General features: G+C 39.3%; 1 protein-coding gene across 1 annotated transcript; it reads right to left on the bottom strand.

The window, feature by feature from the left end:
• Positions 1-229: 229 nt before the first annotated feature.
• On the bottom strand, positions 230-27,211 carry LOC308488406 (myosin-8-like; the record flags this gene model as incomplete). Its single annotated transcript, XM_081028077.1, has 38 exons — positions 230-379; positions 1,392-1,487; positions 2,046-2,150; positions 2,342-2,512; positions 2,603-2,728; positions 3,711-3,914; positions 4,584-4,892; positions 6,180-6,304; positions 6,402-6,567; positions 6,652-6,835; positions 7,937-8,133; positions 8,261-8,379; positions 8,711-8,837; positions 9,233-9,622; positions 9,713-9,803; positions 9,887-10,032; positions 10,111-10,287; positions 10,379-10,621; positions 12,300-12,555; positions 14,078-14,214; positions 14,312-14,435; positions 14,798-14,915; positions 15,003-15,090; positions 16,720-16,787; positions 16,897-17,206; positions 18,116-18,286; positions 19,420-19,569; positions 19,684-19,802; positions 21,014-21,152; positions 21,347-21,450; positions 21,542-21,640; positions 22,251-22,314; positions 22,443-22,535; positions 22,626-22,734; positions 22,835-22,862; positions 25,641-25,797; positions 25,879-26,022; positions 27,008-27,211. The coding sequence occupies 38 exons, from the start codon at positions 27,209-27,211 to the stop codon at positions 230-232; spliced, it is 5,808 nt and encodes a 1,935-aa protein (XP_080884203.1).
• Between the last annotated feature and the right edge of the window lie 319 nt (positions 27,212-27,530).

Below are 27,530 nucleotides of genomic sequence, written 5' to 3'. Positions count from 1 at the left end.
GAACGCTCTGCAAAACCATATACGATATTTTTAAAAAAATACCTAGGTGAGAACTGTATTTGACAGTCAATAATTTTGGAAATAAAAAAGCGACAGTTTGGTTGAATTTAGAAGTTTACTGTAGTTTTTATTCAACAGTAAGAGAAAAGTAAACATCATAAAGCAAGTGACCAAAAATAGCACATTTTGTGCATTTCTTCAGCCACTTGGCAGCATCGGGCAAATGTGTTCACTCTGCACTGAATTTTGTGTGAACCTCACGGCTCTTCGCCCGCAGCTTGTTGACCTGGGACTCGGCGATGTCAGCCCGTTCCTCAGCCTCTTCCAACTCGTGCTGGAGCTTGCGGAATTTCGTGAGATTAGTGTTGGATTGTTCCTCCTAAGAATAGAGATAAAAATGCGAGAATTAGATTTTATGGTACTCCTTGCACTTGTCACCAAACAGGATTGTTTTTTCAACTCACATATTTCCTTGTTATGGTCAGTTTACCATATCTGACTTCAAATCTGCACAGAACTTACAAGTTTAATTACATTTTTTACTTTAAAGAATGAGAGAAACCATTTCAAAATGGAAGGAACAACCTTATGATATCAAATCTATATATACTTGAAATCCATTTTTGATGTATGGAGTGGAGGCAGAGACCGAGGTACCCTCCCTTACAAAGTTTAGCGAGAAAATGTAAGGTCAAATTATAACTTTGGGGAAATCCCACTTTAAATTTTTTTGCCATATATTTTAACTCTGGTATACAGAGAAGGGAAAACGTGGGGCTAGGAAGAAAGTAGGCCTCATTGGTTGAACTTATTACCATTCGTACCTCTCTCTCTTTTTTCCTTTCTTTACTTCCTACTTACTTCCTGCCTACTACATTGTACCTGGAAGAATGAGGAACATACTAGGGAAAGTAAAGCTGGAGAATCTTCTAACAAACATGTCCTTATTTGCTATGGCATAAGTGGAGAGATGATCCCCAATGATGATATTGGTAGTGAGCGAATAAATCAGTTGGGGTGAAATAATTATATTTGGCTTTTGAAAACACTTGAGTTTGTGCATTTCTAGAGGGAAAATAATATTTATCATGGTGTTATTTAGAGTTTCTACTGTATCTTCTTTGCAGCTATCAAGTAAGGTGTGTTATGTAGAATTTTCTTTCTCCGCCCCCCCCCAATCTTTACAAATTGTGCAATAATAAAAATGTCTTCTCTTGAAGTCTTATTCTGTAATTAGGATTTGGAGGTAAATTTGTATTTATAAAATCATCTCAAAATGTGAGTTGTCTATGCTTACTTTGTCTCCTTCTTTCTCATTAACATATTTTCTTTATCCATTTTCTACCCCCAAAGAAGTTTTCTTCTTCCCCCAAAGGCATAAAGATACTTACAGCCTCCTCAGCTTGTCTCTTGTACGATTTCACCTTTGCCTGTAGTTTGTCCACCAAGTCCTGCAGCCTGAGAACATTTTTGCGGTCTTCCTCAGTCTGAAAGTTGGAAAAAATGATCTGCATTCAACCCAATGAAATAAGCCTAGTAGAGGTGGTAAAATAAGTCCCTTTGGTATGACGGCAGTGGGCCTGAGGTAAACTTGGTCAATTCTGAGGCTTCCTTCCTAGTAATAACAGTCACCACTCTTGTTCTGTATCCACTGTGTGCAGGCACTGTATTAGGTAATTATACACAGCTTCTCTAACCCTTATCTTCCTACCATGGAGAGTAGATGTTGTTATTTTATTTTATAGGTGATGAAACTAAGGTTCAGAGTGTTAAGTAACTTACCCCAGTTCAAAAAATAAGAGAGGCCAAATCAGGGCTCATACCTAGTTTATCTGGCTTTAAAACCTGTATTTGTTCCTCTCTTACGCTATTATCTAAAGGCCTGTCTGAGTTTTCCAAGCCTAGTGTAGGTGTGTGCTCAGCATCTATGTCATTTGCCCCTTGTATGTGTCAAGTTCATGTGTCTTTGTGAGTGCCACATAAATCATCACCAGGTTTTCCCACTGGGCAGGAAGTCTGGATAGTCTAGAAAGCTGTTTCCTTACCTGGTAGGTGAGTTCCTTTATTCTTCTCTCATGTTTCCGCAAACCTTTAACAGCATCCGCATTACGTTTCTGTTCATTTTCAACTTCTCCTTCAAGCTCACGTACCTGCATCCAAGAAAGATACTTACTTATAGAGTCAGTCTTGGAGGATATTAATTAGCTCAGGATCTACTGGAAGATACTGGATGGATGTCCTCAGCCCCAGGACAAAGATGGGAGCTGATACGCAGGAAGAGAGAAAGGCAGAGAGAGTGCCCCTTTTCCCCTCTCAGAGTCAGAGAGATTGAGACACCCACCCTGGCCTCCAGTTTCTGGATCTGCTTCTTCCCGCCCTTCAGGGCCAGCTGCTCAGCCTCATCCAGACGGTGCTGCAGATCCTTCACCGTCTGCTCCAGGTTCTTCTTCATCCGCTCCAGGTGGGCGCTGGTGTCCTGCTCCTTCTTCAGCTCCTCAGCCATCATGGCCGCCTAATTAGCAAAGAACTCAAGATAATAAGGAAACGTGGTAATGGAGGGTAGCGTACCTGTATCAGTAAAACAAGTGCTCATCGTGCTCACGTCAGTGATGGCCTTCTTGGCTTTCTCTTCCGCGTTGCGAGCTTCCTGGACAATGTCCTCCATCTCTCCCTGGATTTGGGAAATGTCTGTCTCCAGCTTCTTCTTGGTGTTGATCAGGCTGGTGTTCTGTTAAAAATAGTGGAAATTTGTAACATTTACAGTTTGCCCTCTTGAGGTTTTACAAATATCTGGCTCATGCAAGAGACTAAGGGGAACATTTCACTAAACTTTAAATATTTTGTAGTATAAAATCATTATTTGCAATGTTGGAACCCCTCTTCCCCACCAATTGCCCCAAATTCCATCTAATTTATGCATAGTGACTTCTGAGGTTTAAGAATGCCTATATTAATTAATTGCTCTTTCAATTATATTTCAACTGGACACCACTAGTATTCTATCCTTAAAAGGTTGGAAATATTAGAAAAGAGTAGATTCTTTTTGTGAGTGCCTGGCACTGGGAGTTTCTCAATGAGAAGGAATTTATTCTCTGTGAACTTTCATGCTTTGGCCCCTTAGTTCAGAATGCTGAAAGTCATATGGAAGCATTTTCTTAAAATGTCAACCCAGTGGTCCTCAGAGCGAAGCACTACTGCCCCAGTGGGTATTTGGAAATGTGTGGGGATGGATATGTTTCATTGTCAAAGTGACGAGGGAATGCAACTGCTTTTAATATTTGGGCAAGTCAGGGGTGCGAAATGTCCTGCAAAGCATTGGGTCAGTAAATACAAAGGGCTAAATGCCGAAGAGCCCCTCATGGGAAACACTGCATGAAACCTTTTCAGATTCTGGAGTCTACAGATATCTTTATTCAGGTTTGGTCCACATGATGGTTTGAAAAATAAACAACCAAACCTTGTTTTTAAACAAAAAGATAATACCCTCTTTTTTGGGGGGAAAAGGGTCGAAAATCTAAAAAAGACAAATAGGAACACAGACATAAAACCACTTTTAACCCCACATCTCAAGATAATTGCAATTAATATTTTAGAACATATCCCCCATCGTTTTCAGACACATATATTTATAAAAATGGAGTACTTTTACATTATAATTCTGATTCATCACTTAATAATACACCAGCATTTATTTGATGTGAGGGTCTCACCTGGGTGTGCAGGAGCTGGACGCGCTCACTGGCATCCAGGAGCTCCTGCTCTGCGATCTTCCTGCCCCTCTCCGTCTGCTCCAGAGATGCCCGCAGCTCCTCCACCTCGGCTTGCATCAGGTTGGCTCTGCGCTCCACCATGGCCAGCTGCTCCTTCAGGTCCTCCTGGCACCGGAGGGCGTCATCCAGGTGGAGCTGGGTATCCTGTTAAATAAGAAAAACGGCCTTAGACACTCTTAAGAGGATATGAACATCTCTGGAGATGAACTGGAAGAATGTACTGGTGCCAGAACAGGAAATGACAGGCCTGTCATTTGAAAGATCACGAAAATGGTGATGTCACCAGCTCAGGTAAGAAAGAATTATCAGGAGACAGATTCTTCTGTTTATTCCATTAACTGGTTATTTTTTCATGTGTGAGTCACTAATGGCTATTATTTATGGAGCATTTACCATTTGCTCTGCCCAGGACTTGACATCGTGGTCTCATTTGATCCTCACAATAACCCTATGAGGGTGGGTAGTTTCATTCTTATTTTGTAGAGGAAGAAACAGAGATTCTAAGAGGTTAAATAACCCACCTAAAATCAGGCAGCTAGTAAGTGTCAAAACTAAGACTCAAACTCAACGCCTGTTGGTGCCAGTCTTACAGTTCCTCTCATATCATACCTTAGTTTGGGCTCTGTTTGTTCTTTCATATAACATCTCTTTAAAAATATTATGTTCTATGTGCATTTAATTTAGCTACCTCCATACTATGAGCTGTATAATTTTTTTTTTTTTTTAAAAGGGTGGTTTCATGGATGGTTTTGAGGAATGGAAAACAGGTAGCTTACCTGACTTATCCAAATGGTTAAATGTGGACTCATTTACCTTCAGGATCCCTTGGGTGTTTCTGTAGTTCCTCAGGGCCTCAGTAGCCATGCGGTTGGCGTGGTTCAGCTGGATTTCCATTTCATTCAGGTCTCCTTCCATCTTCTTCTTGATCCTGATGGCATCATTCCTGCTCCTGATCTCAGCATCCAGCATGCTCTGCATGGAGTCCACAACTCGAACGTGGTTTCTTTTCAGTTGGTCAATTTCCTCATCCTTTTCAGCAATTTTCCTGTCAATCTCAGACTTGACTTGGTTCAGCTCCAGCTGGATGCGCAGGATCTTTCCCTCTTCATGTTCAAGAGATGCCTTAACGACACAGTGATCAATTAATAATGGAAAACAACTTGAATCTTTAGACTACATTCCCTTGTGAGCCAAACTTTTATTAATACTAGTTTATGTAATTTTGCAAAGAACAATGCAATGGTTCCCGGAGTCTGCTAGGTAAATCATTCTTTTGTTTATTTAGTCATGAATTATATAGGGCAGCTCTATAATAAAGGTGCTTTGTAAAGTGCTATGCAAATATTATTCATATAAGTACTAACAAAAATTACATGATTAAACTTATGTGTAGTACACATGAACTCTTAACCTTTTTTATACATTAAAATGTTCATATGTGATATTCTAAGTCCTGTTGTAGAAAGTTTCAGTTTTAAAAGATACATTTTTTCTGATTTCATAATACATGTTCACTGTAGAACATGGGGTGATATATAAAAGCAAAGAAAAAACTTTGTTATGCCCCCCACTCAAAGATAACCATTTTTGCCTAGTCTTTTTCCTACTTATGTATATTTATACATAATACAGTTATATTGTTTATTCAAATGTGTATGTTGCTTTAAAAATTATTGTCTACCATAAATATTTCCCCATACTAATTATATTTAATCTCTGTATAAAACTGCATCCTGTGGATCTTGAGAGTATAATGCTAAGCGAAATAAGTCAGACAGAAAAAGCAGAGAACCCTATGATTTCACTGATATGTGGTATATAAACCAAAAACAACAAAGGAACAAGACAAACAAATGAGAAAGAAAAACTCATAGACACAGACAATAATTTAGTGGTTACCAGAGGGTAAAGGGGTGGAAGATGAGGGTAAGGGGGATCAAATATATGGTGATGGAAGGAGAACTGACTCTGGGTGGTGAACACACAATGGGATTTATAGATGATGTAATACAGAATTGTACACCTGAAATCTATGTAAATTTACTAACAATTGTCACCCCAATAAATTTAATAAAAAATAATAATAAAAAAAATAAAACTGCATCCTGTGGGTGTTCTATAATTTTTTTAATCTTGTTCTTGTATTGGACATCTTTGTGCTTAAAAGCTTTACTTCCATTTAAGATTATTTTGTCAGGATTGTTACTTAGAAAAATTGATGGGTCATAGTATTTACATTTTTAAGGCTTTTGATTACTGTTGCCAAATTGCCCTTCCTAAAGGTTATACGAGTTCAACTTCTCAGTAGCTCTGTAATAATATATCTATTTTACGGTATCATTGCCTACTTTCAGTGTTTCACTGATGTTTGTCTTTGATTTTTCTGCCCCACTACCTAATAACATGTACCTCTGCTTCCTCTAAGGCAGTCTGAATGTCACATTTCTCTTGGTCCAATTGCTTCTTTATTTTCTCCAATTCATGGATTTGCTTCCCACCCTCAGCAATCTGGTCAGTGAGGTCAAAAATCTCCTCTGTGAGTGAACAGACAAGGGAGAAGTGGTCAGCTGATGGCAACATGGGAAGGTGCAGCCAGTGCCATGTGGGGCAGGAAAGTTCAAGAGGACTCACGCTGTAAGTTCTTATTTTCTCTCTTTAGTGTTTCAAGGTGATCCAGAGATTCCTCGTAGGCGTTCTTCACCTTGAACAGCTCAGTGCTGAGAGATCGGGCCTCCTTCTGGGAGGCCTCAAGTTCAGCCTGAGTTTCCTCATACTTCTGTTTCCAATCTGCTAGGACCTGAAAAACAGTAAATCATCAGCTGAAGCGAGGAGAAAGGGAGACTAAGTAAAACAATGATAAAGTTTAAGTAGGCTGGGCTACCTTGTCAAAGTTCCTTTGCTTCTTATCAAGAGCTGCACAGGCAGCGTTTGTTCTCTCCACATCAAGCATGAGGTCCTCCACTTCATTCTGGAGCCGCTGCTTGGTCTTCTCCAGGGAGGCACACTTGGCATTCACGGCTTCTACATGTTCCTCTGCATCTTGCAACCGCTGGGCCAGCTTCCTCCTGAAAAGTTAGCCAGGCCGTTGATGAGAGTGGTCAAGGACAGGGGCAAACGATCACCTTCTTCATCCCCTTCACAGTCCTGTTTCCATAATGGCAAGTAACATGGTTTTCAAAACTGGTAGCCAGAACTGCTTTCTGTATGAAAAGGTTCAAAGTGGTGAACAACTGGATTCAGATCCTTGGTATGCTACTGAATTCTTAGAGGCCGCTGTTGTTAGTGTTCCATTATTTGTGTCTCACTGTATAAGTAATTCAGAATCTTTAAAACTTCTGATTGAGTATGATTGGGGAGAATGTGTGGCCAGAACAATTTAATTGATTGATTTATATATCTCATCTCATTTCAAAACGGATTCGAGGCTAACGAGGTATTTTATGGAACAAAAATCTATTGAGCATATACATTTGCTTTTGCAGACTTTCCACTTCATTGTATGTATTTTTTCTCAAGGGAAAATAGCCAGTTTCTTCTAAGCATGTATATTTGGACAGTCTCACCAGAGAAAGAAAATGATGGGTAAATCAGGACAATTCATGCAGTTTAAGCAAAAACAGGCTGGTTTTTTTCCCTTCTGAATTACCTACATTCTTCATTCCTAATTGTGTACCAACTATACATCCTTAAGGTACAGAACAGTCTTTAGCTCTGAGGCCCGAGAAGATCTATTTGAAGGTCCCCTTTAGTCTGTATACAGGCTAAGGCTTTACTTGTTTTCGACCAATCCTGGATGTTACGTATTGTTTGATGGCCTCTAACATGAGTTTTAAAAGCCATCTCTTTATACTGCAATACTTAAGGTGGGCTCTGGAGTCAGAATGTCTGGTTCTAATCCCAGCTGTCCCATGTTTTTAATCATATGCCCTTGGGTTAGTTCGTTAATCTCTCACAGCCTCAATTTCCTCATTTGTAAATAGGGATAAGAACAATAATACGAAAATAATGTTGGTATGAAAGCTAAATGAACTAATGTACAAGTATATATAGTACTTGACACATAGTAGGCACTCAGTGTTAGCTTCTATTATTGTTACCAACACCATCACAGAGTGGGCAGCTCAGAAACCATGTCATGTTCCTCCCCCAGAGTTCACAGTACGTACTTGGCCTCCTCCAGCTCCTCTGTGCGCTGGATGGCGTCTGTCTCGTATTTGGTCCTCCACTGGGCAACCTCGCTGTTGGCCTTGGACAGTGCCCTCTGCAGCTCGGCTTTACCTTCCTGCTCCTCCTCATACTGTTCCCGCAGCAGGTCACAGTCGTGGCGGGAGGACTGCAGGGCATGGGCCAGGGCGTTCTTGGCCTGCGGAAGGACCAGTTCAGTGACTTAAGTTCATTTATTCAGTGATATTTAATTTACACACCTGAAGTAAAACCTAAGTGGACATGTTTAGATTTGATTAGCCAAGAAGGTATTTGGTAAAACTCACTTTAGTTTCTTCTTCTAGCTGACGTTTCAGCTCCTCAATCTGCTGAGTAGATGCTTGTTTACTCCTTGAAAGCTGAGAGACTAAAGCATCTTTCTCATCTAAATGTCGGGAATATTCACCTAAGAATACCAGAAGTAAAGGACTTTGTTAATGACCTTAAAAAATTAGCCTAAAGCTTTTATATTTATATGTATTTGTATAATATCAAATATATACTTCTAAATATTATAGAACAAGGTAGATTTGGAGATTAAAGAGCAGAATTGCCATAGGAGTATAACAAGTAAATTTGCTTGCTGATTCTTGCTTATTTTCTTTTTCTTTTTGACCTGCTTAGCACATTCGGATAGTTTGTTTATCCTCTAAAACGAGAGTGTTGCTATTTATGAAGAACCCCTGGAATTGCTTTTATCTGGTACAAAGTTTCAGGACTCAGAGCAAGGCCTTCACCTGCTTCCGTCTGCAGGCGCGCTCTCTGAGACGTCAGGTCGTTGATCAGCCGCTGCTGCTCTTCTTCCTTTGTCTTAAGTTCACTAAGTTGATCTTCTAGAGTGCGGCACATCTTTTCAAGGTTTCCCTATGAGACATGTGGCAATGAAGGATGAGACATTGTATGCAGTAAAAAAAGGTAAGGCTTGATTCTTAAAATAATTTTAGATTGACTAAATTGATGTTGTGTGAGTAGAAAGTTATGGCACCAACTCTATGGGACATGCTGGGATTCAAGCCTGGTGAGTGCATGACGTCCCTAAAGAGGTCACTGTTGGAGCCCATCCATTTATCCAAATAAGACTGACACCCCTTTAAAGTGGATTTTGAAATAATCTTAGTTGGTCAGAGCCAGTGTTGAAAACAATGAAACAGAATGGAGTATATTAGAATAGAAAACAATAGATTAGTGTTATAAACTGCCTGCAAACAATGTTTAATGACAGAGAACAATGGACCTCATTTAGAAACGGAATTGGGTACCTTGGCCTTAGCAATGGCCTCTGCGTTACTGCTAAGGTCATCGATCTCCATCTTCATCTCACTCTTCTCCTTCTCCAGCTTCTGCTTGACCCTCTGCAGGTTGTCTATCTGCTCCCCGAGCTCAGCTACGCTGTCCGCCTGCTTCTTCCTCAGGGTGGCCGCGGTGGCTTCGTGCTGCAGGGTGGCCTCTTCCAGGTCCCTGCGCATTTTCTGGAACTCAGCCTCCCTCTTCTTGATCATCTCGATTTGGACTGAAGTTGCCCCGCCAGCTTCTTCCAGCCGCTCGCTGATCTCCTCCAGTTCCCGGGAGAGGTCAGAGCGCTGTTTCTCTGCTTTGGCCCGAGAGGCCCGCTCGGCCTCGATTTCCTCCTCCAGCTCCTCAATGCGGGCCTAGGAGTGGTGAAAAGCACATTAACATAAACTCATCTCAATTTCAGGTTACTCTAGGGTGCATAAAAAAATGGAGGTCAGATGACTCACCTGCAACTCTTTGATCTTCTTCTGTAGTTGAATTCCTACTGCTTGCTCATCCTCAACTTTGCTTAGAAGATTGCTGATTTCAAATTCTTTCCTTTATACAGAAGAACAAGACATTAGTACCCATATGAATTGAAAGATGATGTCACATAGAATTTTTTTTTCTTTAGTTCCTACTTTTTAAGCTTTTCATCAAGTTGCTGTTTGTCATTTTCTACATCCATTGTGGATTCGTGGACCAATTTTAGGTCACCCTCTAGTTTCCTCTTTGCTCTTTCTAGATCCATTCGAAGTTTCTTTTCTTGTTCTAGAGACCCTTCAAGCTAATAAGAATGTAAAATGTGTTAAAAACTGAAAGTGTATTAAAATTTTTTCCAAATGGTTATTAAAAATACACTTACATCATCCACTTGCTGCTCCAGCTTGGTTTTAGCTTTGGTCAGGGTGTTGACTTTGTCCTCTTCTGCCTGCAGATCATCCAGGGTCTGCTGGTGGGCCTCCTGGAGGGCCTTCTTCTCCCTGGTCAGCTTAGCTATGATCTCATCCAGGCTTGCCATCTCTTCTGTGAGGTTTTTCACCTAGAAGGTTAAAGAAGGGATTGTCTGTACTATAAAGCAGCTTACTGGATGGTAGAACTTCTATTTTCGTAAAGCAGAATATGATTCAGACCTTATTTTCTGTGGCATGTTTCTCCTTTTCAACCTTGGCCAGTGTCAGCTCAAGGTCATCGATGTCTTTCTTCAGTTCTGAACATTCGTCCTCCAGTTTCCTCTTCTTGGCCGTCAGCTCAGCATTGACCTCTTCCTCATCCTCAGCTCTCTCATTCACCTCTTTGATCTTGGCCTCGAGCTGGATTTTGGTTTTAATCAGTTGCTCACACCTTTCTTCTGCATCAGCTAAAGCATCTGCTTCCTGTGGGGAGATTCAGTGAGATATTTAGAGAATTTGTTATTTAATTTGAACTGGTTCTTTGTATAAAATAGTAATGTTCACTGAATATTGATGAATTTTCAGTATGAATATAAATTAAACTTAATTGGATATTATTATACGGCCTGGGGAAATGCAGCTCATTACAAGTGCGACTATAGCTTTAGAAGCAAATCAGTCTGCAAAATGATTGGGTTGGAGCAATTGACTTTTAAAAAGCAGTGCGTGGAAGAGTGGAGGAACCAAAGGAAGCCTGGTTTCTTGTCCCAAATTTGCCATATGTATGACCTTTATTGCTTTATTCCCCTTATGTCCAATTATCTCATATATAATTAAAGGGGTTGGAATAAATGATTGCTAAGAGCATTTCAGCTGTAATATTCAAAGATCATGACTTAGTTAAATTGGTTAATTTGGTTTTTGAGCATTCCCTACTCACCTCAAGCAACTAGTTACTAGATTAAATTTAAAACAGAAAAGAAAAAGAAAATAAAAAGTACGCCTATGAGTACGTTTCCATGCAGCATTGATTTAATACCGTCAAAGCTTCCTCATAGTCCATAACAGAGCTATAATTGTCTGTAATTTTCATTTCCGTTTTACTAATTACCTATTAGTCTTAAAACAAATTTTAGAATATATAAGAATATGTGATTTTGAGAAACCATATAATTCAATAACATTTTTATAAGTGACTAAAGGACTCACATAAAAATCAGTTCAGCCACTAATTTATTAGATTATTCTTGCCTGGGGAATTTCTTGAATATCTCAGTGCTTCTCTTGTTCATATGTTAAATTTTTGAATGCTTAAATGGATGATAGTGGGGACTTCCCAGGTTCCTTTGCATGTCTTTTAAACAGTGAATGCACTCAATAAACTAGTGATAATACCTATGAAAGAGGTTAAGATGAAGAAGTGTGATCCTATGATTTTGGGAAAACGTAACTTTCCCAAAGTATAAGTAAAGTTATCATAAGGAAAAGTTGAAAATAGCTTCAACATTTTAGGGAAACTATCCTTTTTTACAGGTTTCTTCATGACATTTTTGGGTGTGTTGGACCAAGGAAATGGGACGTTGTGTTTGGCCAGAATGCAGGTGCCAAACCTACCCCCCACTCTGATTACAACTCCTTCCTGAACCAATAAATAGAGGACTTAAGAACTCTGAATCTGTGTCAAAGAAAGAATCATACAGGGCATTTATTTACCATATACCCTGGTAGTTCAGTTCAAGTACCACAAATAAATTTTCTGAGCTAAATCTCAGGGGCTGGGGAAAGGAGATAATAACGGTCTTGAATTTAAATACTAGCTCATACATTTGCATTCAGAAAATAGGACTATATTTTAAGACTGGGATGTAGCAGGAAAGGCAAATGGACACAATGAGATTTGGGGACTTGTCTATCAACTGCCTCCTTCATGTTCAAGTTGTGATTCGATCTTCCCTTTTCCATTTGTAATTTGGAAGTAATTGTGCCTTCATGAGAATATTGAAGATTAAGTGAAATTCCAAAAAAAAAAAAAAAAAAAAAAGAAAGAAAGAACTTGAGATTTTCTTTTTCAAGAAAAGGCCATTTGTAAATCCAACGTATGTATGAATTCCAGAAAAACTGTATTCAGTAACATGGTATATTCAGAATACAGAGTACTCACAGACTGAACCTGGAGTTGCAGGTCATTTTTGTCTTTCAAGAGAGTGACCATTTTTTCCTCCAGTTCCTTTCTTTTTGCCTCTGACTTGGCAAGTTCTTCTTTGGTTTTCTGAAACTCTTCCTTCATGTTGGCCATCTCCTTCTCGGTCTCTGCGCTCTTCAGCAGCGGCTTGATCTTGAAAAAGAGCTTCATCCAGGGCCAGTGCTTGACGTTCATGAATGCACGTATATTATACTGGATGCAGAAAATGGCTTCTCTGAAATGGCATTAAAATATCAGTGTAGATTGATCTAACATTAGAGACAATGTTATTGGTTTTGTTTTTCTATTACACAAACTCCCCTCTTAATGACCTCCCACATATGGATATAAATGACATGTCAAATTCTGTGTATGTTAGATGCAGGGCACACACACACGCACACACACACACACACACACGCATGCATGCACATGTGCCCTTACCTTTATACTCATATATCCTCAGTATAAACACTTTACTAATGTGTGCTGCTCATACTGGACAATTCTGGGTTCTTAAGTCCCTATCAAACTAACAAAGAAGTGGACTTTTGAAGGGGAATGCTTTACATGGCTGAGCGTCATGTACATTCTAAGACCATTGAGATATCACAACATTAGTGATTTGAGAATGGACGTGGCACTTGTAAATTGATTGTGCTGCTTGGCTATCGGCATACGGCTGTGAACTGTGAAATGGTAGAGGTTGCTTTCTGAATTGCCCACCTAAATTGAGCTTATGATTTGTCATGTATTCCTTGAAGCCTCTCCTCTTATTTTACTCACCAGCGAATTACGCATCGTGTAAAGTTCTTTTGTTAGCTTCTTCAGAGAATATACTGGCTTTTTCTCAAATTCTTTCAAATGCCTCATTCTTACCTGCTCAGTTAGATTTTTAATATCTACAGGGGAGTTAGCATGGACTGAGCTCCAAAATTTGTTTCATTGAAATAAAATTGTAAAATAGTAATAAAAGATATCCCTTCAGCAAACTGTACCAATAGACAGCAAGATTTGATTGCTTTGTAGCAATGTGTATGTCTCTTCAGGCTTGCTGAAATGGAAATTATATTTTTATAGGTCCAATTTATAAGAACCATAAAACTCTGAGAAGGCAGATACCACGACACAAATCATAGACACATGCAAAAGACTTGGGAATACTTATAATGCAGACCTAAATAAGTACTTAATAAAGAAAATAAATGCAAAATGTGTGTGTGTAAGGACAGGAAATGCAGTAGTGCCGTGTAGATAGAGCTGGCTGAGGTTAATTAGAGAAAGGAGGAGTGGAAGTTCTGAATTCATAAATAAATAAATTAGGATGAGGAGAGAGAGCTTGTACAAACCTGAAAATAGGAGATAAGCAGATAATTTAGCCTGGCTGGAAAAAGCTATGTGGTTGGAAATGACAGATGAGGTGGGGGATAGAGAGAACTTGGACAGTCACGCAAGGTAACTTGGATTTGACATGGGAGACTATGGGAATCCCCAAACTGAGATATGGCGTGCTGAAAATAGTGCTTACTGAAGTTATTCCTGCAGCTGTATGTGAGAAGCTGTAAGAGAGACATTGGAGGGAGAAGAGAAGTGTTGGAGGGAATCCAAGTGTAAGCAAAAGCTGATGTGTTGCAGGAGTGAGTTCTGAAGTGGGTGTAAAGCACGTCTTGGCCACAAAATGAACGTTAATGAACAAGGAAGGCTGACTGACAGTCCCCAAGGGACCTCACAGTCTTGATGTCTTGCAAGGTTGTTACCTCCTTTGCAACATCTTCTGATATTCTACCCTCATTAGGAATCCCCTACAGACGGCTTGAGTTCTTGTTATAATCTGGGCCAACTTGTCATCTCTCATTTCTTCCAGAAGACCCAGGAGGCCAGCTTTGAAGAAAACCTGGAGAAAGGGAGAGTCACAAATCATCCCCATACTGCAGGAGACGCAGAGAAGACAGAAGGTACTTGAATCAGGTGTAAATAAATAACAGTTATACCTTGGTATGTCCAAATTTATATTGGGTGTGGTCAATGTCGATAGACCCTAGAAGTTTCTCAGAAGCCTTCTTGCTGTCAATGAACTGTCCCTCTGGGATAGCACTTGCATTTAGAACTTTGTATCTGTTCAGTCAAAGAAAGAAAGATTAGGAATGTGTGATCATGTATGAAAATCAAGTGACACCCAAAAGAAAGATCAATAAAAGTCTCAGAGAAAAAGTAAAATTAAAAAAAAACACCAACTGTCCTGTAAGCTCAGATAGTAAAACAGTGTGACTTTCCCACTGTCTCATGCATGCCTCCTTCCTATTTTTAAGAAGTGCCACTGCTTCTAACTGGTTATTATGGCCTGCCATGAGACTGTTATTTGGCCTCTTAATTTTGCAATATTTACTAAGCAGGATCCATGAACTATGATGAACAGAAAACAACAGTTAAGGTGATGCATTTTCACAGCATTCAGTGAACTACAAGGAGAGACTGACCTTTGTTTAAAGTCCCCATAAAGAATTCTGCTGGGGAAGCCCTTCCTGCAGATACGGATGCCTTCCAGCACACCGTTGCACCTCAGCTGGTGCAGGACAAGTTGATGCTCCATGGACCCTAAAAACATACCAGAGGACTTCCTATGGGGCACTGAATTTTCAAACTTGTGCCTGTCTGATTATTTCATGATTATTTCTGTCTTACCAGGAGTTTTGGTTTCGTTGGGAATGAGGCACCGTACAAAGTGAGGGTGTGTGCTCCTCAGGTTGCTCATCAGTTTATTTAAATTCTCCTTGAAAACCAGATAGAAGAGACTCGGTGAGAAAGTTCTGTTTCAGATTTCTTTTTGGTAATTATATGGAATGAACCGATGAACATTCTTAACTACTAGATATGTCTGTAGGGCTTCAATTGCACCGTATTTTAAAGGTCTCAAGAGTTCTAGCCTGCCAAATAACCAAAAGGCCAAAATACTGAGAAGAAATGCAGCCGTCTAAGGTAATACTTTGTAACATTTAGGATCTGTCCTATAAACAAACTGAAAATTCAGTAGCCCAGACGTGTTCTCGACTGGGAAACAGAAGACAAAGGACTGTGCCCTTGTTCTGCCAGTAAGGAATTGCTTGACTCTATGAAACCCCTTTTGTCTCTCTGAGCCTCATCTGAAAATAATTGAGTTTATCTCTAAGGTCTCTTTTGTCTCTCTCTCAGTGCTAATGCTTTTCACAGCAGTGGTTTACAGGGGTAACCTAGGTTAGCAATTGTTCCAACTTTTGTCATTCCTCCCTTGAGTTTATTATTCTCTGGGAACTGTAACCTCTTGTTTTGTATGGTTTTTGTGTTTTTTTGAGTCTAAAATCATGAGACCATATAACCTTGGGTACCTGAGAATGATCCACAGCTTGAAGCATATAGGGGGAGTTATTCCAGAAATAGAGTAATTGGTTATGACAGATGATGATGTTTTACTCAACCAGAGAAAACTCACATATAAACAGTTCTCAGTGTTTCTTAGGTATACTCTTTGAGAAGGCAGAGTTGGTTTCTCCCCCACCCTCACATCTCAGTTAACCATTAGGAAATAAACAAAATAAGTAATGAATTTTTCATCTTGAAAGTATGTACAAGGATAAGTTGATGTCACAAGAATCTGTTGGGTGATTCACAAGAATACTATTGAGTATTTGAATGCAGATTGCTAGTGAGAAAGAAAAAGAACAGGGCATTGTTCCTGTTTCGGTCATAGGTTATAGCTGCATTTTAGTTTGAAAAGGAATGAGACTTAGCCATTTAAATTCGGACAAAGCAGTCATCAGGCCGTACATTTAGTATACTCCTCTTTAGAAGAGCCAGTTCTTAGCCACTTAAGAAAATCACAGTATTTGTAGTAAAGTTATTATTGTTCTTTTAATCTCAAGAGATTTTTTTTTAACTTAATCATTCATCTGAATCACTAGCCTTGGCTTTAGGTGCTTTTTATACCTAAAAATTAAATCCACTTTAGAGGACAAAGACGTGTTTTGATGGGAGGATGTCCTAAAGGGTGTATCTCAGGCTCATTGTCAAAGAGGAATTCGGGAACATTCTCAAAGGGCAACATTAGCAGAATAAAGATATGACCTTCCACAGGGATAGTTTGGGGGGTCAGCTATGCTTCCTTAAAAACAAGCCTTATTATATAATAAGAAAGCTTCTAAGGACATTTTGACATTCCTGAATGCATTAGATGGTCATAATAAGGAATAATGGGTAAAGCGTCTGACCCTACAGGACAAGTATTGCTTTAGCTATACCCTGACAAGATTGAGTATTTGAAGTGATTCCTATTAGCATTCCATTCTGTCCTAATTTATTCTGAATCTAATAATTATGATAATTCATAGAAACTGAACAGGTTTCTCGAATTAAATTTGTACTTTACCCTGAAAAGAGCTGACACAGTCTGGAAAGAAGAGCCCTTCTTCTTAGCAGCTTTCTTTGTACTACCATCTGAGGTAAAAAGAAAACCCATCAATTAAAGTAGAATCCCAGAGGCTAGAATGGTGTGTGAATATTTTGTGGGAATAGGTTTAAGTTAGATTAAGGGTACAGAAAGTACCTGCTTCAGAACTAGAATATGTGGAAAAGAGACTGGCCAGAGTCTTCATTGAAGACTTCTGGTACAGCCCGACCACGGTATCGTTCAGGGGGTCCTTGTTCTTGTCAAGCCAGCCCGCGATGTTGTAATCCACGGTGCCCGCGTAATGCACCAGCGAGAAGTGGGCCTCAGCCTTGCCTTTGACTACCTTGGGCTTCTGGAAGTTGTTGGACTTGCCTAGGTGCTGGTCGTACAGCTTGTTCTTGAAGGAGGTGTCTGTGGCCTTGGGGAACATACACTCCTCTTCCAGGATGGAGAAGATGCCCATTGGCTGAATTCAGAAAAGAGACATTGGTGTCAACCTATTTTCTCTCAAAAGATATATATATATCATATATATATATATATATATATATGAGCTGTCATTGGATCAATGATCATTCCCCAATTAAATGTATTTATACAGTAAAACAGGGTCACGCTCTAGTGCTATCACTAGAATGACTTTTCCACCATTCCTTCTCATATTCAAACCACAGCATCATTTTCATTAAAAGAGTAGCTGGATATAAACTCCAGATGTCAGCACAGCATGTGGGGGGTGATCTGTTAAAAAGGTTTGTATTTATCACACTGTTTTTCCTACTGAGTGAATTAATCTATTGTCAAAGTTTTATTTTGCTATGAAAAGGACTTGCTGACTTCAATGTTTACTTTATAGGCAATAATTAAACAGTATAAAAACTCAAACCTTATTTAAGACAGTCTGTGTATTTAATCTCCTTAAAGATAGATTAAGAAGCATAAGCAACTTGACTTCTTGACTTCCAAACAGATCACCTTTCATATAAGCCCTAGCTGTGTTACCTGTGTATTCATTTTTATTTAGAGAAAAGAGACTTATTTCTATTGCTGATATCTTGTATCCTAATGGAGACAGATTTAGAACCAATGAGATAGTTCCTCTCATGAAGCAGATCAGCTCAATAAAGCCTTCTGTGCAGCTTTAAAATTGGATTGGAATCAGCGTTGAACAAAACTGTTTTAGAACAAAATGAAACCAAACATTCTGATCCCTCTGATGTAAAAATTGAAAAGAGAAAACTGTTTCTAAATGGTAATTTTCTAATTTGTTCTGAAATCAATCTATTGAAGATTAAAGTCATACTTCCTAGAGTTGCTTAAGACACTTGGAAAAGTTATCCTTCCAGTCCAGCCTTTCTTGAGAAGTCAAACAGACCTTCTCGATGAGCTCGATGCAGGCAGCCAGGTCCATCCCGAAGTCAATGAACGTCCACTCGATGCCTTCCTTCTTGTACTCCTCCTGCTCCAGCACGAACATGTGGTGGTTGAAGAACTGTTGCAGTTTCTCGTTGGTGAAGTTAATACACAGCTGCTCCAGGCTGTTGAACTGGACAAAACAAAAATTTCAACGTTAAATGGATTTTTATAGCAGCAAAATTCATTACTGAAAAACATATTTTATTGAAAAAATGTGGAAGATAGCTAATGAAATAAAATTTAGACTAATTTTATTTCCTTCAAAAATTCCATGGAAAAAAATGATTGTTTTTGACATGAACCCTTTTCATGAATTCTGGGCATTATTTAAAGGCATAGATGTCAATCACACCAGGAGTCTGGTAGAATCTACCTCCTTCCACCTCTAAGATTGCATGGACAGTAATATACATTAAAAGTACAATCATGATCCTTTGAGTTATGGTTCAGATTTAAGGGTGAAAGTAATTTATTGGACAACCTCACTTCTTTTACTACCCCACTCTCTAATTCAAGATAAAGTTCACATTTTCACTTTTGGCTGTCACATTATTAAGGAAAGCTTATCTAATTTATCTTCTATGCATATCAAAAATTTGGCAAATCGTCCTTGTGAGGTATGTGAAAGCAGAGACCTGATGTAGTGTAACAATTCAAGATCTGGAAGAGTCTTTGTAAAAATTTACATCCTCATTTTATAGATGATGAAGCTGATGCCCCAGAGGGGAAATGGTACGTGTCACGTGAACCTGGAAGAGAAAGACTACGAACTGTCTCTATATTTCTACCTTTAGGCCCTTTCTTCTCTATGGGCGATGCCTTGTGTATGGACCAAATGCCCAGATCTTGGTTCCTGCCCTGGCTTTGCCTTATATGGTCGTAGAATCTTCAGCAAGTGTTTTGATTTTCCTGACCTCAGTTTCTCCACATGTAATTAGCAATAATATCAATTACTCCTTCATGAGTTGTTTTGAAGATTAAATAAAGTAACATTCTGAAGTGCTTCATGTAATGCCGGAAATACACCCAATTCTCAATAAATCTTAGCTGTTATTATTATTATTATTATTATTATTATTATTATTATTATTACTACTACTACATTCTGTTACCTCCCAGATATTTTGGAGATAACTCTAGGTGCATTGCTGGAGAAAGCAATGTAGAAACCACAAATTTAAACAACTAATGATAATACCTAGTATATCAAAGTCCAAGTTACCTTCCTTCCTCCCACTTTTTATTAATATGAAGATATCTCACATCAAAGATCTCAAAGCCAGCGATGTCCAAGACCCCGATGAAGTACTGCCGGGGCTGCTTGGTGTCCAGCTGCTGGTTGATACGGGTGACCATCCACAGGAACATCTTCTCATAGACGGCTTTGGCCAGAGCGCCCATTGTATTGTACACCTTCATGGACAGGGTAATGTTTTTGGTGTTACTAAGGCATTATTAAAGGAGTAATGTTTGTTGGCATTATTACAGGGCTGGGATGTGTATGATTCACTGATGTCATGAATTTACCTGCTGTACAGTCTGGCCTTTGGTGACATACTCATTGCCGACCTTGACCCTGGGGTAGCAGACAGCTTTGAGCAGGTCAGAGGAGTTCAGATTCTGGAGGTAGGCTGCCTTATCAGCAACTGCAGAGACACAATTCAAGAAATGTTATTTAAGGGTGGATATACTTTTTAACCTAATCTTGCCATTTTTCTCCAATCCATTTTTTTATTATTTAAATAAAACCTTTAAATAATTCTATAGAAGATCAGATGATCACTCTCTGTACATTCGAGGATGTACTTGCTAATAAATGGTCAATCAGTTATACTGGCCTTCGGTGATTTATTGCAGGTTGTTTTTGAGAAATTCATCAACAATAAACACATTCACTGTTTATGGAAATACTTTATGTCTAATCATTATGTTGTTTTGTACACCTGAAACTAATAAAAAAAAGAAATACTTTATGTAAGGTACAAGCCATAGTCCCTGCTCTTAAAACACCTTAGGTGTCATTGGAAGTATAAGATAAATAAATCTTAGTATTCACTGGTAGGGACACGTAAAAGTCAGAATATTTGCATCTTTATCTCAGTTTTACACCTCCCAATTTCACCTTCTTGGATCAGTTTCTTTATCTGAAAATGCGGGAATTAAATTTCACTACAGAGTCCCTTTCTAAAATCCTGTCGGTGACTATAATATAAATGCCATATGTCAGGTACAAAAGTAACTGCTGAAAAATGTAGAGGAGAAGGGCAGGAAGGGCTTCAAGGAGCAGATAACTTTAGCTTCCGTGGTAGGTCCTATACCTACGTTGCAGGTTTCTATACATAGAGTATATGATTCTTCTTTCTCAATTCCTTTTTCATCTTATTTGCTGCCTAGACTGTCTACAGGCTTAAATATAGACAACACACACATGTACACAGATATCTAGGGACGTTCTTCACCCCCAGCTATGTTTGGGCAGATCCTGTATTACCAGCCACTCGGTAGTGCTGAACTAGGCCACCAGGCCAAGTTATCTTGTATAGCTGCCCGCCATTGCCAAGGTAAAGCAGGAGCACTGTTCCATCTCCTTCTCTCTCTAATGATCTGGCCCCGGGTTGTATTTTTTTTATGTATCTCCTTAAAAGTGGCGATTAGGGTTCATTTGAACATATTTGGGCTGGATAGAAATGATGGAGACATGGAGATGTGAAGGAAAGGGGATGAGAAAAACATGTAATGTGTATAAATGTGTATAAGCACTTCAGAAGTCCAGCTACAAAGGGCACGTGAGTTTAGAATAGACTTTTTTTCTCGCCATATTCTCTAATTCAAATCCAGATGGAGCTTCATTTGGTACCTTCGGTGCCATCTGGCTCAGCTTGCTCCTCACGCTGCTTTTGCTTGAACTTCATGTTCCCATAATGCATCACTGCCCCTGTGAGCTTGTAGATGGACATTTTCTCTTCAGGAGTAAAGCCCAGGATGTCAATGGCGCTCTGCCATGAGAAATGACAGGACAAAGGTTAGGGCAGAAGAGACTAACTTATTTAGGAGGATTTATATTTTTATCCTAAGGTAACCACACTTACAGCGGGTTGCTATTGTCACTCCCATACATAATGGATTTTTTAAAAAGTGTGTGTGTGTGAGTGTGTGTGTGTGTGTGTGTGTGTGTGTGTGTGTGACTTACATCAGTGGCCATCAGCTCTTCTTGGTCATCAATGCTGGGGACTGTGATCTCCCCTTGACTGATGAAGGCAAAGTCGTATGGGTTGGTGGTGATCAGGAGCATTTCTGGGTACACCGAATTCAGGGGATATGTTTTACATCAGAAGTTGTTAATAAAAATATTATCTTTCATCTGTGAATTTAAGATCTTTCTTACCAATCAGTTCTGGCTTCTTATTGGAAGTAATCTGATAAAAAATATGGTAACTTCTTTCTGCCTTTAGCTGGAAAGTAACTCTAGACTTTTCTAGAAGATCTGGAAGGAAAGGGAAATATTGAGTTAGAAAAAATATTCATGCTGCTAAGATATTAAATGAACGTTAGTGTCTCTGCTACAATTGGGGACATTACAGAGGCTCCATTGAGGTTTGAATTTGGTGATGAATCCTCTTGGTGCTACATATATGAATTCCAAATACATGTGGCAACTGCCCAAGGTTCTCACCATCTAAGAACAAAGACTAAAGCGACTGAAGCATACCTACTCTAGAAAAAATAAACTTTTCCTGTGGGTGCTCCGTGGCCTCTGTGTTATAATTTATCGTTAACATCCCTTCCTTCCTCAGATCACCTCAGACTGTGTCAGGGGCTTCCTTGCAAACACCTCCCAAAGCTCAGATCAAGAGCAAATCACAGAGATGTATTGTAAACCTACAGGTAACTTGTAGGAATGCATAAATAGCCCTAGTGTGTGTCCTAGAAAAAAATGTCATAGTTGCTTCTGAGGCAGGAATTCCAGAATGAGCTGTGGCATTGGCTCACAGGCAACACTGGCAGCAGGCTCAATGCATACCAACTGTTGCAAAATATCCCTGCCAATGAAATCACGTGTCTCTGTTTTGATTTTCATTGGTCCTATTACTCACATGTTTCAATATCTGCAGAAGCCAGCTTCCCTGTAGTACCAAAGTGGATTCTAATGAATTTACCCTTGGAAAGAGAAAAATTATTTTGTATTTAAAGGTTGAAGCACACAGTGATGCAATTGAAATGATAATTCAGACATGGGTACTCTGGCATTTAAGGGCAGAGAAAACCCCTCTGTGACTGAGACTTACAAAGCGAGAGGAGTTGTCATTCCTCACAGTCTTGGCGTTGCCAAAGGCCTCCAGGAGGGGGTTGGCGCTGATGATCTGATCTTCCAGAGTCCCCTGCAAAGGCAAGAGCCGTCCTCACATCTGGGACTCCAGACTTCCTGAGAGCCCTGGCAGTCTTGATGCTGACTCTGCTGTCAGACTCACCTTCATTTTGCTCATTTCCTCCTTCTTTTTCTCTCCAGTGACTGCAATTGTTGCAAAGTACTGGATGACACGCTTGGTGTTCACAGTCTTCCCTGCCCCAGATTCTCCACTGTCAAACAGAAACCAGAGAAGAGATCAGAACTGCAGCTCACATTGCCAACATCTAAGACAATCACCACAAATGAGAGAAGAAGAAACAAACCACATACGTGATCAGGATGGACTGGTTCTCTCGATCTGTGAAAGAAAAATCAAGACCATCAGTTAAAAAAAGAAACAAACAACAACAAAAAAATCCCCACAGTCAATATGAATCAGTTTTGAATCAATTTTTGAGTCAGTTCAGATCAAACACAGCCATTTTTTTTTTAACATTTTGAAGATGTTCCCTATGGTTTTGTTTTTGTATTGAGCCCCCAAATAGCACTTACCTTTGGGAGTAAAATTTGTGAAAATGAGAGGAAAAGAATTATCTATTTTTTGTGCTTTATTAATTTTTAACTTTTGTTATGAAAAATTTCAAGCATACATAAAAATAGAGACAATAATTAAAGAACCCTCATGTACCCATCATACAGCTTCAGCAGTTATTCTCATTTGGTCAATTTTATATAATCTATACCCCCATCCATCTCACTGTAGTATTTTAGAGAAAATCCCAGGCATTGTATAATTTCATCTGTAAAAGAATCATAGAGGAGGGTAGGGGGAGGTAGGAGAGGATAAAGTGGGTCAAATATATGATGATGGAAGATTTGACTTTGGATGGTGAACACACAATGCAATATACAGGTTCATTATAGAATTGGATACTTGAAACCTATATAAATTTATTAACCAATGTCACCCCAATAAATTTAATTAAAAACACCCCCCAAAAAAGAATCATAGAATTTTGAAGTTTTCAAAGATAAAGAAGCTAAGACCCGAAGAGGAATAAGTAACTTTTCTCATAATTACACAGCTCGTTAAGGTCAAAGATATTCAGGTCTTTGGACTTCCAATATATATATTTTTCTGCTACTGTACTCCTAGTCCTTGATATCAATAATTTGATGCTGGTGATACTAAATAAGGAAGAGATCTGGAATTGTAAATGTTTGTGCTTATTCACCTTTTTTTGAAGGAATTTTTTTTCCAGATTCACTTCATTTTTATTATGAACAAGCACAATCCCACATTAGTACAACTAGCTTCAGAGCTGATAGTAGAATTATTCTAAAATTATTCTTAGGTCACAAATAACTACTATCTCACACAAAAAGGGAAAAATCCCACCCAATCAAGGAAAAGATATCCTGTATGTTTCCATGACGATGAGTTTATGCATTCTCAAATTTTGTCTGGCTAGTTATCCATTACTTATCTAGTGGATTCATCAAGTCTTTCAGAGAGAACCATATAGACTAATGATCGTAACTGAGACTCACAGGCATATCAAGTTCATGATGGATACTTCTTCTATAAAAATACTCAGGATTTAAGAGAATTCTTCTGCTGAAGGATCCAAAAATGCTTTATAAAAAGCATTTACTTTGGTTTTCCTTTTTACTTTATATACATTTTTAAATAATAAAAACAAAAATTGTCACTGGTTATATAATCAATGTATTGGATTTACACCAATTTTCTGATTTGTGAAAGCTCTAATTTTATATTGATAGATTATAGATTTTTGAGAATTCTCAAATTTATAAATTATTCAGAGAAATGGGTACAAATCTGCATGTTATTTAGATGTAGATACAGATTTTAGAGAACTTTAAAGTTCTATTCAGGGAAGTAGATACAGATTTTGGAACATATTCAGATTGATTTCTTTTTCCAATAGAAGAAAAATCATGAAGATCACACCACATCTAGTGAGAGCATAGATAATAATGTTCTAGTCTCTTCTGGCAATGCCAAACTAACATCAACCGGGTCCAATATCACAGTTTTGCCTGGTTTTATATGAAAATCATGTTTGGAAGTCATAAGCAATCTTGAATTTGGAGCAGTTCTAAAGCTGCTGGGGTGGGGACCTTGGTAGGGGCGGAGGCAGTGTAAATGCAGCTGCTGAGTATTAAAACCTCTGAAGTGAGCCAGCATTTGGATACTTTTTGGAAGGTGGTTAGCTTCTGTTCACAACCAAAGAACAGTTTACTGGCATGAAATCCATATAGAACTACTGGCCTATTTGTAATAAAAGATTCCTATTTTATTCCTTTTTCTTCTTTCTTCTCCTTTAGAGGACAATTTAAAAAACAAGTGCAACAAAACAGACACAAAAAACAGAAAGCAACAAAACACTCTCAGTTTCCAAAATCCCACGGACCAACGGGAAACTCAGGAATTTAGAATATTTCCAAAAGCAATACATTTGGTGTGTGAAGATAAAAGGTTTTAATACTGAGTTTGGGCCTATAATGCATATCAAAGCTTTTTATACTTTGATAAGGCAGTAATAACAGACTTTGAAAAAATTAAGAAATATATTTTCAGAGAAAGAGGCATCTTTGGGAAAAGTCATAGCTCTTTCTTTCTTTCTCTCTCTCTCTTTTTTTTTTTACCCTTGTTCTACCCCAAAAGCTGGCAATATCAGCTGTGTCATTTCAAGATAAGGCTTTACAAAGCTTTCCAGCTAAAGCTGGTAACTGTTTTCCTTGATTGCTGTGGATGCGGATATTTAAAATTAATCCATTTGAACTTTTTTTCTATCCCAAACAGAAAGTAAAAAATATGGGAAAGTAACAGATATGTTTACAGAGTTCTGTTAATTGTTTCAACGAGGCTTCCGGTGACTAGCTAGGTTTGCTTGGGCAGGTCAGTGAACTCAGCTTTACTTTATTCATCTACAAAATGGAGATGGCTGCTGGGAAGCATCTATGACAGTGCGGCTCTGAAAGTTCTTTGAAAACACTGAAGCCCCACGTGGCTGCAGTGTATTATGATCATCAAGGCCCAGACAAAGTCTGTTCGTTCATTCAAGAGTCTATTGCCACATTTTTGGAAATAGCTGCGTCATTCACTTACCAGTCAGCATGGACTGATAGGCGTTGTCAGAGATGGAGAAGATGTGGGGCGGGGCCTCCTGGCGCTTTTTGCCTCGGTAGGCAGACACCACCTCGGGGTTGTACACCGGCAGCCACTTGTAGGGGTTGACGGTGACACAGAAGAGGCCCGAGTAGGTCTGAGAAAATCAGACAATGCAACATGAGGATCTTGTTTTCACTCTTTAAATGGAACAAAGAGAGGTTGGAAGGGCACTCACGTAGATCATCCAGGCTGCGTAACGCTCTTTGAGGTTGTACAGCACCGCGGGCTCGTGGAGGTGGGTCATCATGGCCATGTCCTCGATCTTGTCGTATTTCGGAGGGTTCATGGGGTAGACTTGGTCATCTTTGACAGTTAGAGTCTGGCAAGTAAAGTTAGAGACCAGTTTGTATTAACGGTTGGAGGTAGGGTTTCTGTTTGCCTGTTGGTTTGGGTTATAAAACTACACTTGCAGACAGTCTCCTTTAAATAAAGTCATGAAAATAGATTCATTTCAGAAGTTGGTGTTAAGCAAATCTGTTTCCTATGACGAGCTAGGACACTACCTTTTTAAAAAGATTTTTTTCTTCTGTCCCCGGTTTACCCGATTACGTCCTTTCACTCTTGTTTGAAAAGGTTATTTTTAAAATTTGTCCTTGCCATTCATTTCAAGAAACTTGTATTTGGGGGGAAGTAATGGAAGATATTAATACATTATTTAACTCAGTAAATAGTACTTCTGATAGGAGAAGTTAGCTTTGATCTCCCCAGGTGTGGGGAGTTAGACTGGGAAGTGGGGAATTGAAGGGGAAATGGTGCAGGCTGATACTAGTGGGCTAAAGTCCTGTGGGCAGCTGGGAAGGTGAGAAATGAGGTTACTACTGAGAATTCTTTTGCTTTCTAAATCTGGTGTCCATAAATGGACTAGAAGGGTGCTTGTATCAGCAATAGATAAGGCTTCAGCTCTAAGTGAAGAGATAAAAAAAGGGGGGAGGGCCGGCCCGGTGATTCAAGCGGTTGGAGCTCCATGCTCCTAACTCCGAAGGCTGCCGGTTCAATTCCCACATGGGCCAGTGGGCTCTCAACCACAAGGTTGCCTGTTCGACTCCCACAAGGGATGGTGGGCTGTGTCCCCTGCAACTGGCAACTGAGGCTGGACCTGGAGCTGAGCTGCGCCCTCCACAACTAAGATTGAGAGGACACCAACTTGACTTGGAGAAAAGTCCTGGAAGTACACACTGATCCCCAATAAAGTCCTATTCCCCTTCCTCAATAAAAATCTAAAAAACAAACAAACAAAAAACAAAACAAAACAAAAAACAACAACAACAAAAGGGGGAGTATTTTCTCCTTATGTTTTTACTTACTGCTCCACTTTCTGTCTTTACAGTTACTTTTCCTCCATCCTTGCTTTGTATGGTGCTCTTTACGTAGGATTCCTTGGGCTCCACGACAAAGACTGATGTTTTAGCATCAAAGGGCTTGTTTTGGGCCTCAATCCTCTCTTTTTCCGATTTTCGAAGGTAGGGGGCGGCTACGCCAAAAATAGCCATCTCGGCATCTGAACTCATGGCTGTGCTTTATTGAGCAGAGGATTCTGCCTTGGGGAAGAAATGGGAGAGCTGGAGAAAAGGAAACCAGAAGTCATACGTGTGAGTTAGGATTTGAAATGAATGTTGAACCTCTACCGCCTAGGCTGTAACTATCCTTCCAAGCTGCCGTTACCCGTTCTAATACAGCAGCACTAACACGGGACTGGTGTGGGATGAGATTGTCGTTTCAGTCTTCATTTTCAGGACTTTGAAAATCCCCTTCCCAGTGTGCATGTATGTTGATCCTTCTGGCTAGTGTGCCTACAGTTGAATGAGGATGGAATCCTTGCCGGTTTTA

This window comes from Rhinolophus hipposideros (genome assembly GCF_964194185.1).
Source record: "Rhinolophus hipposideros genome assembly, chromosome: 20".
In the NCBI taxonomy this organism is placed as follows: Eukaryota; Metazoa; Chordata; class Mammalia; order Chiroptera; family Rhinolophidae; genus Rhinolophus; species Rhinolophus hipposideros.
The sequence above is the reverse complement of the archived record's forward strand: the minus strand, read 5'-3'. Positions and strand labels throughout refer to the sequence as shown.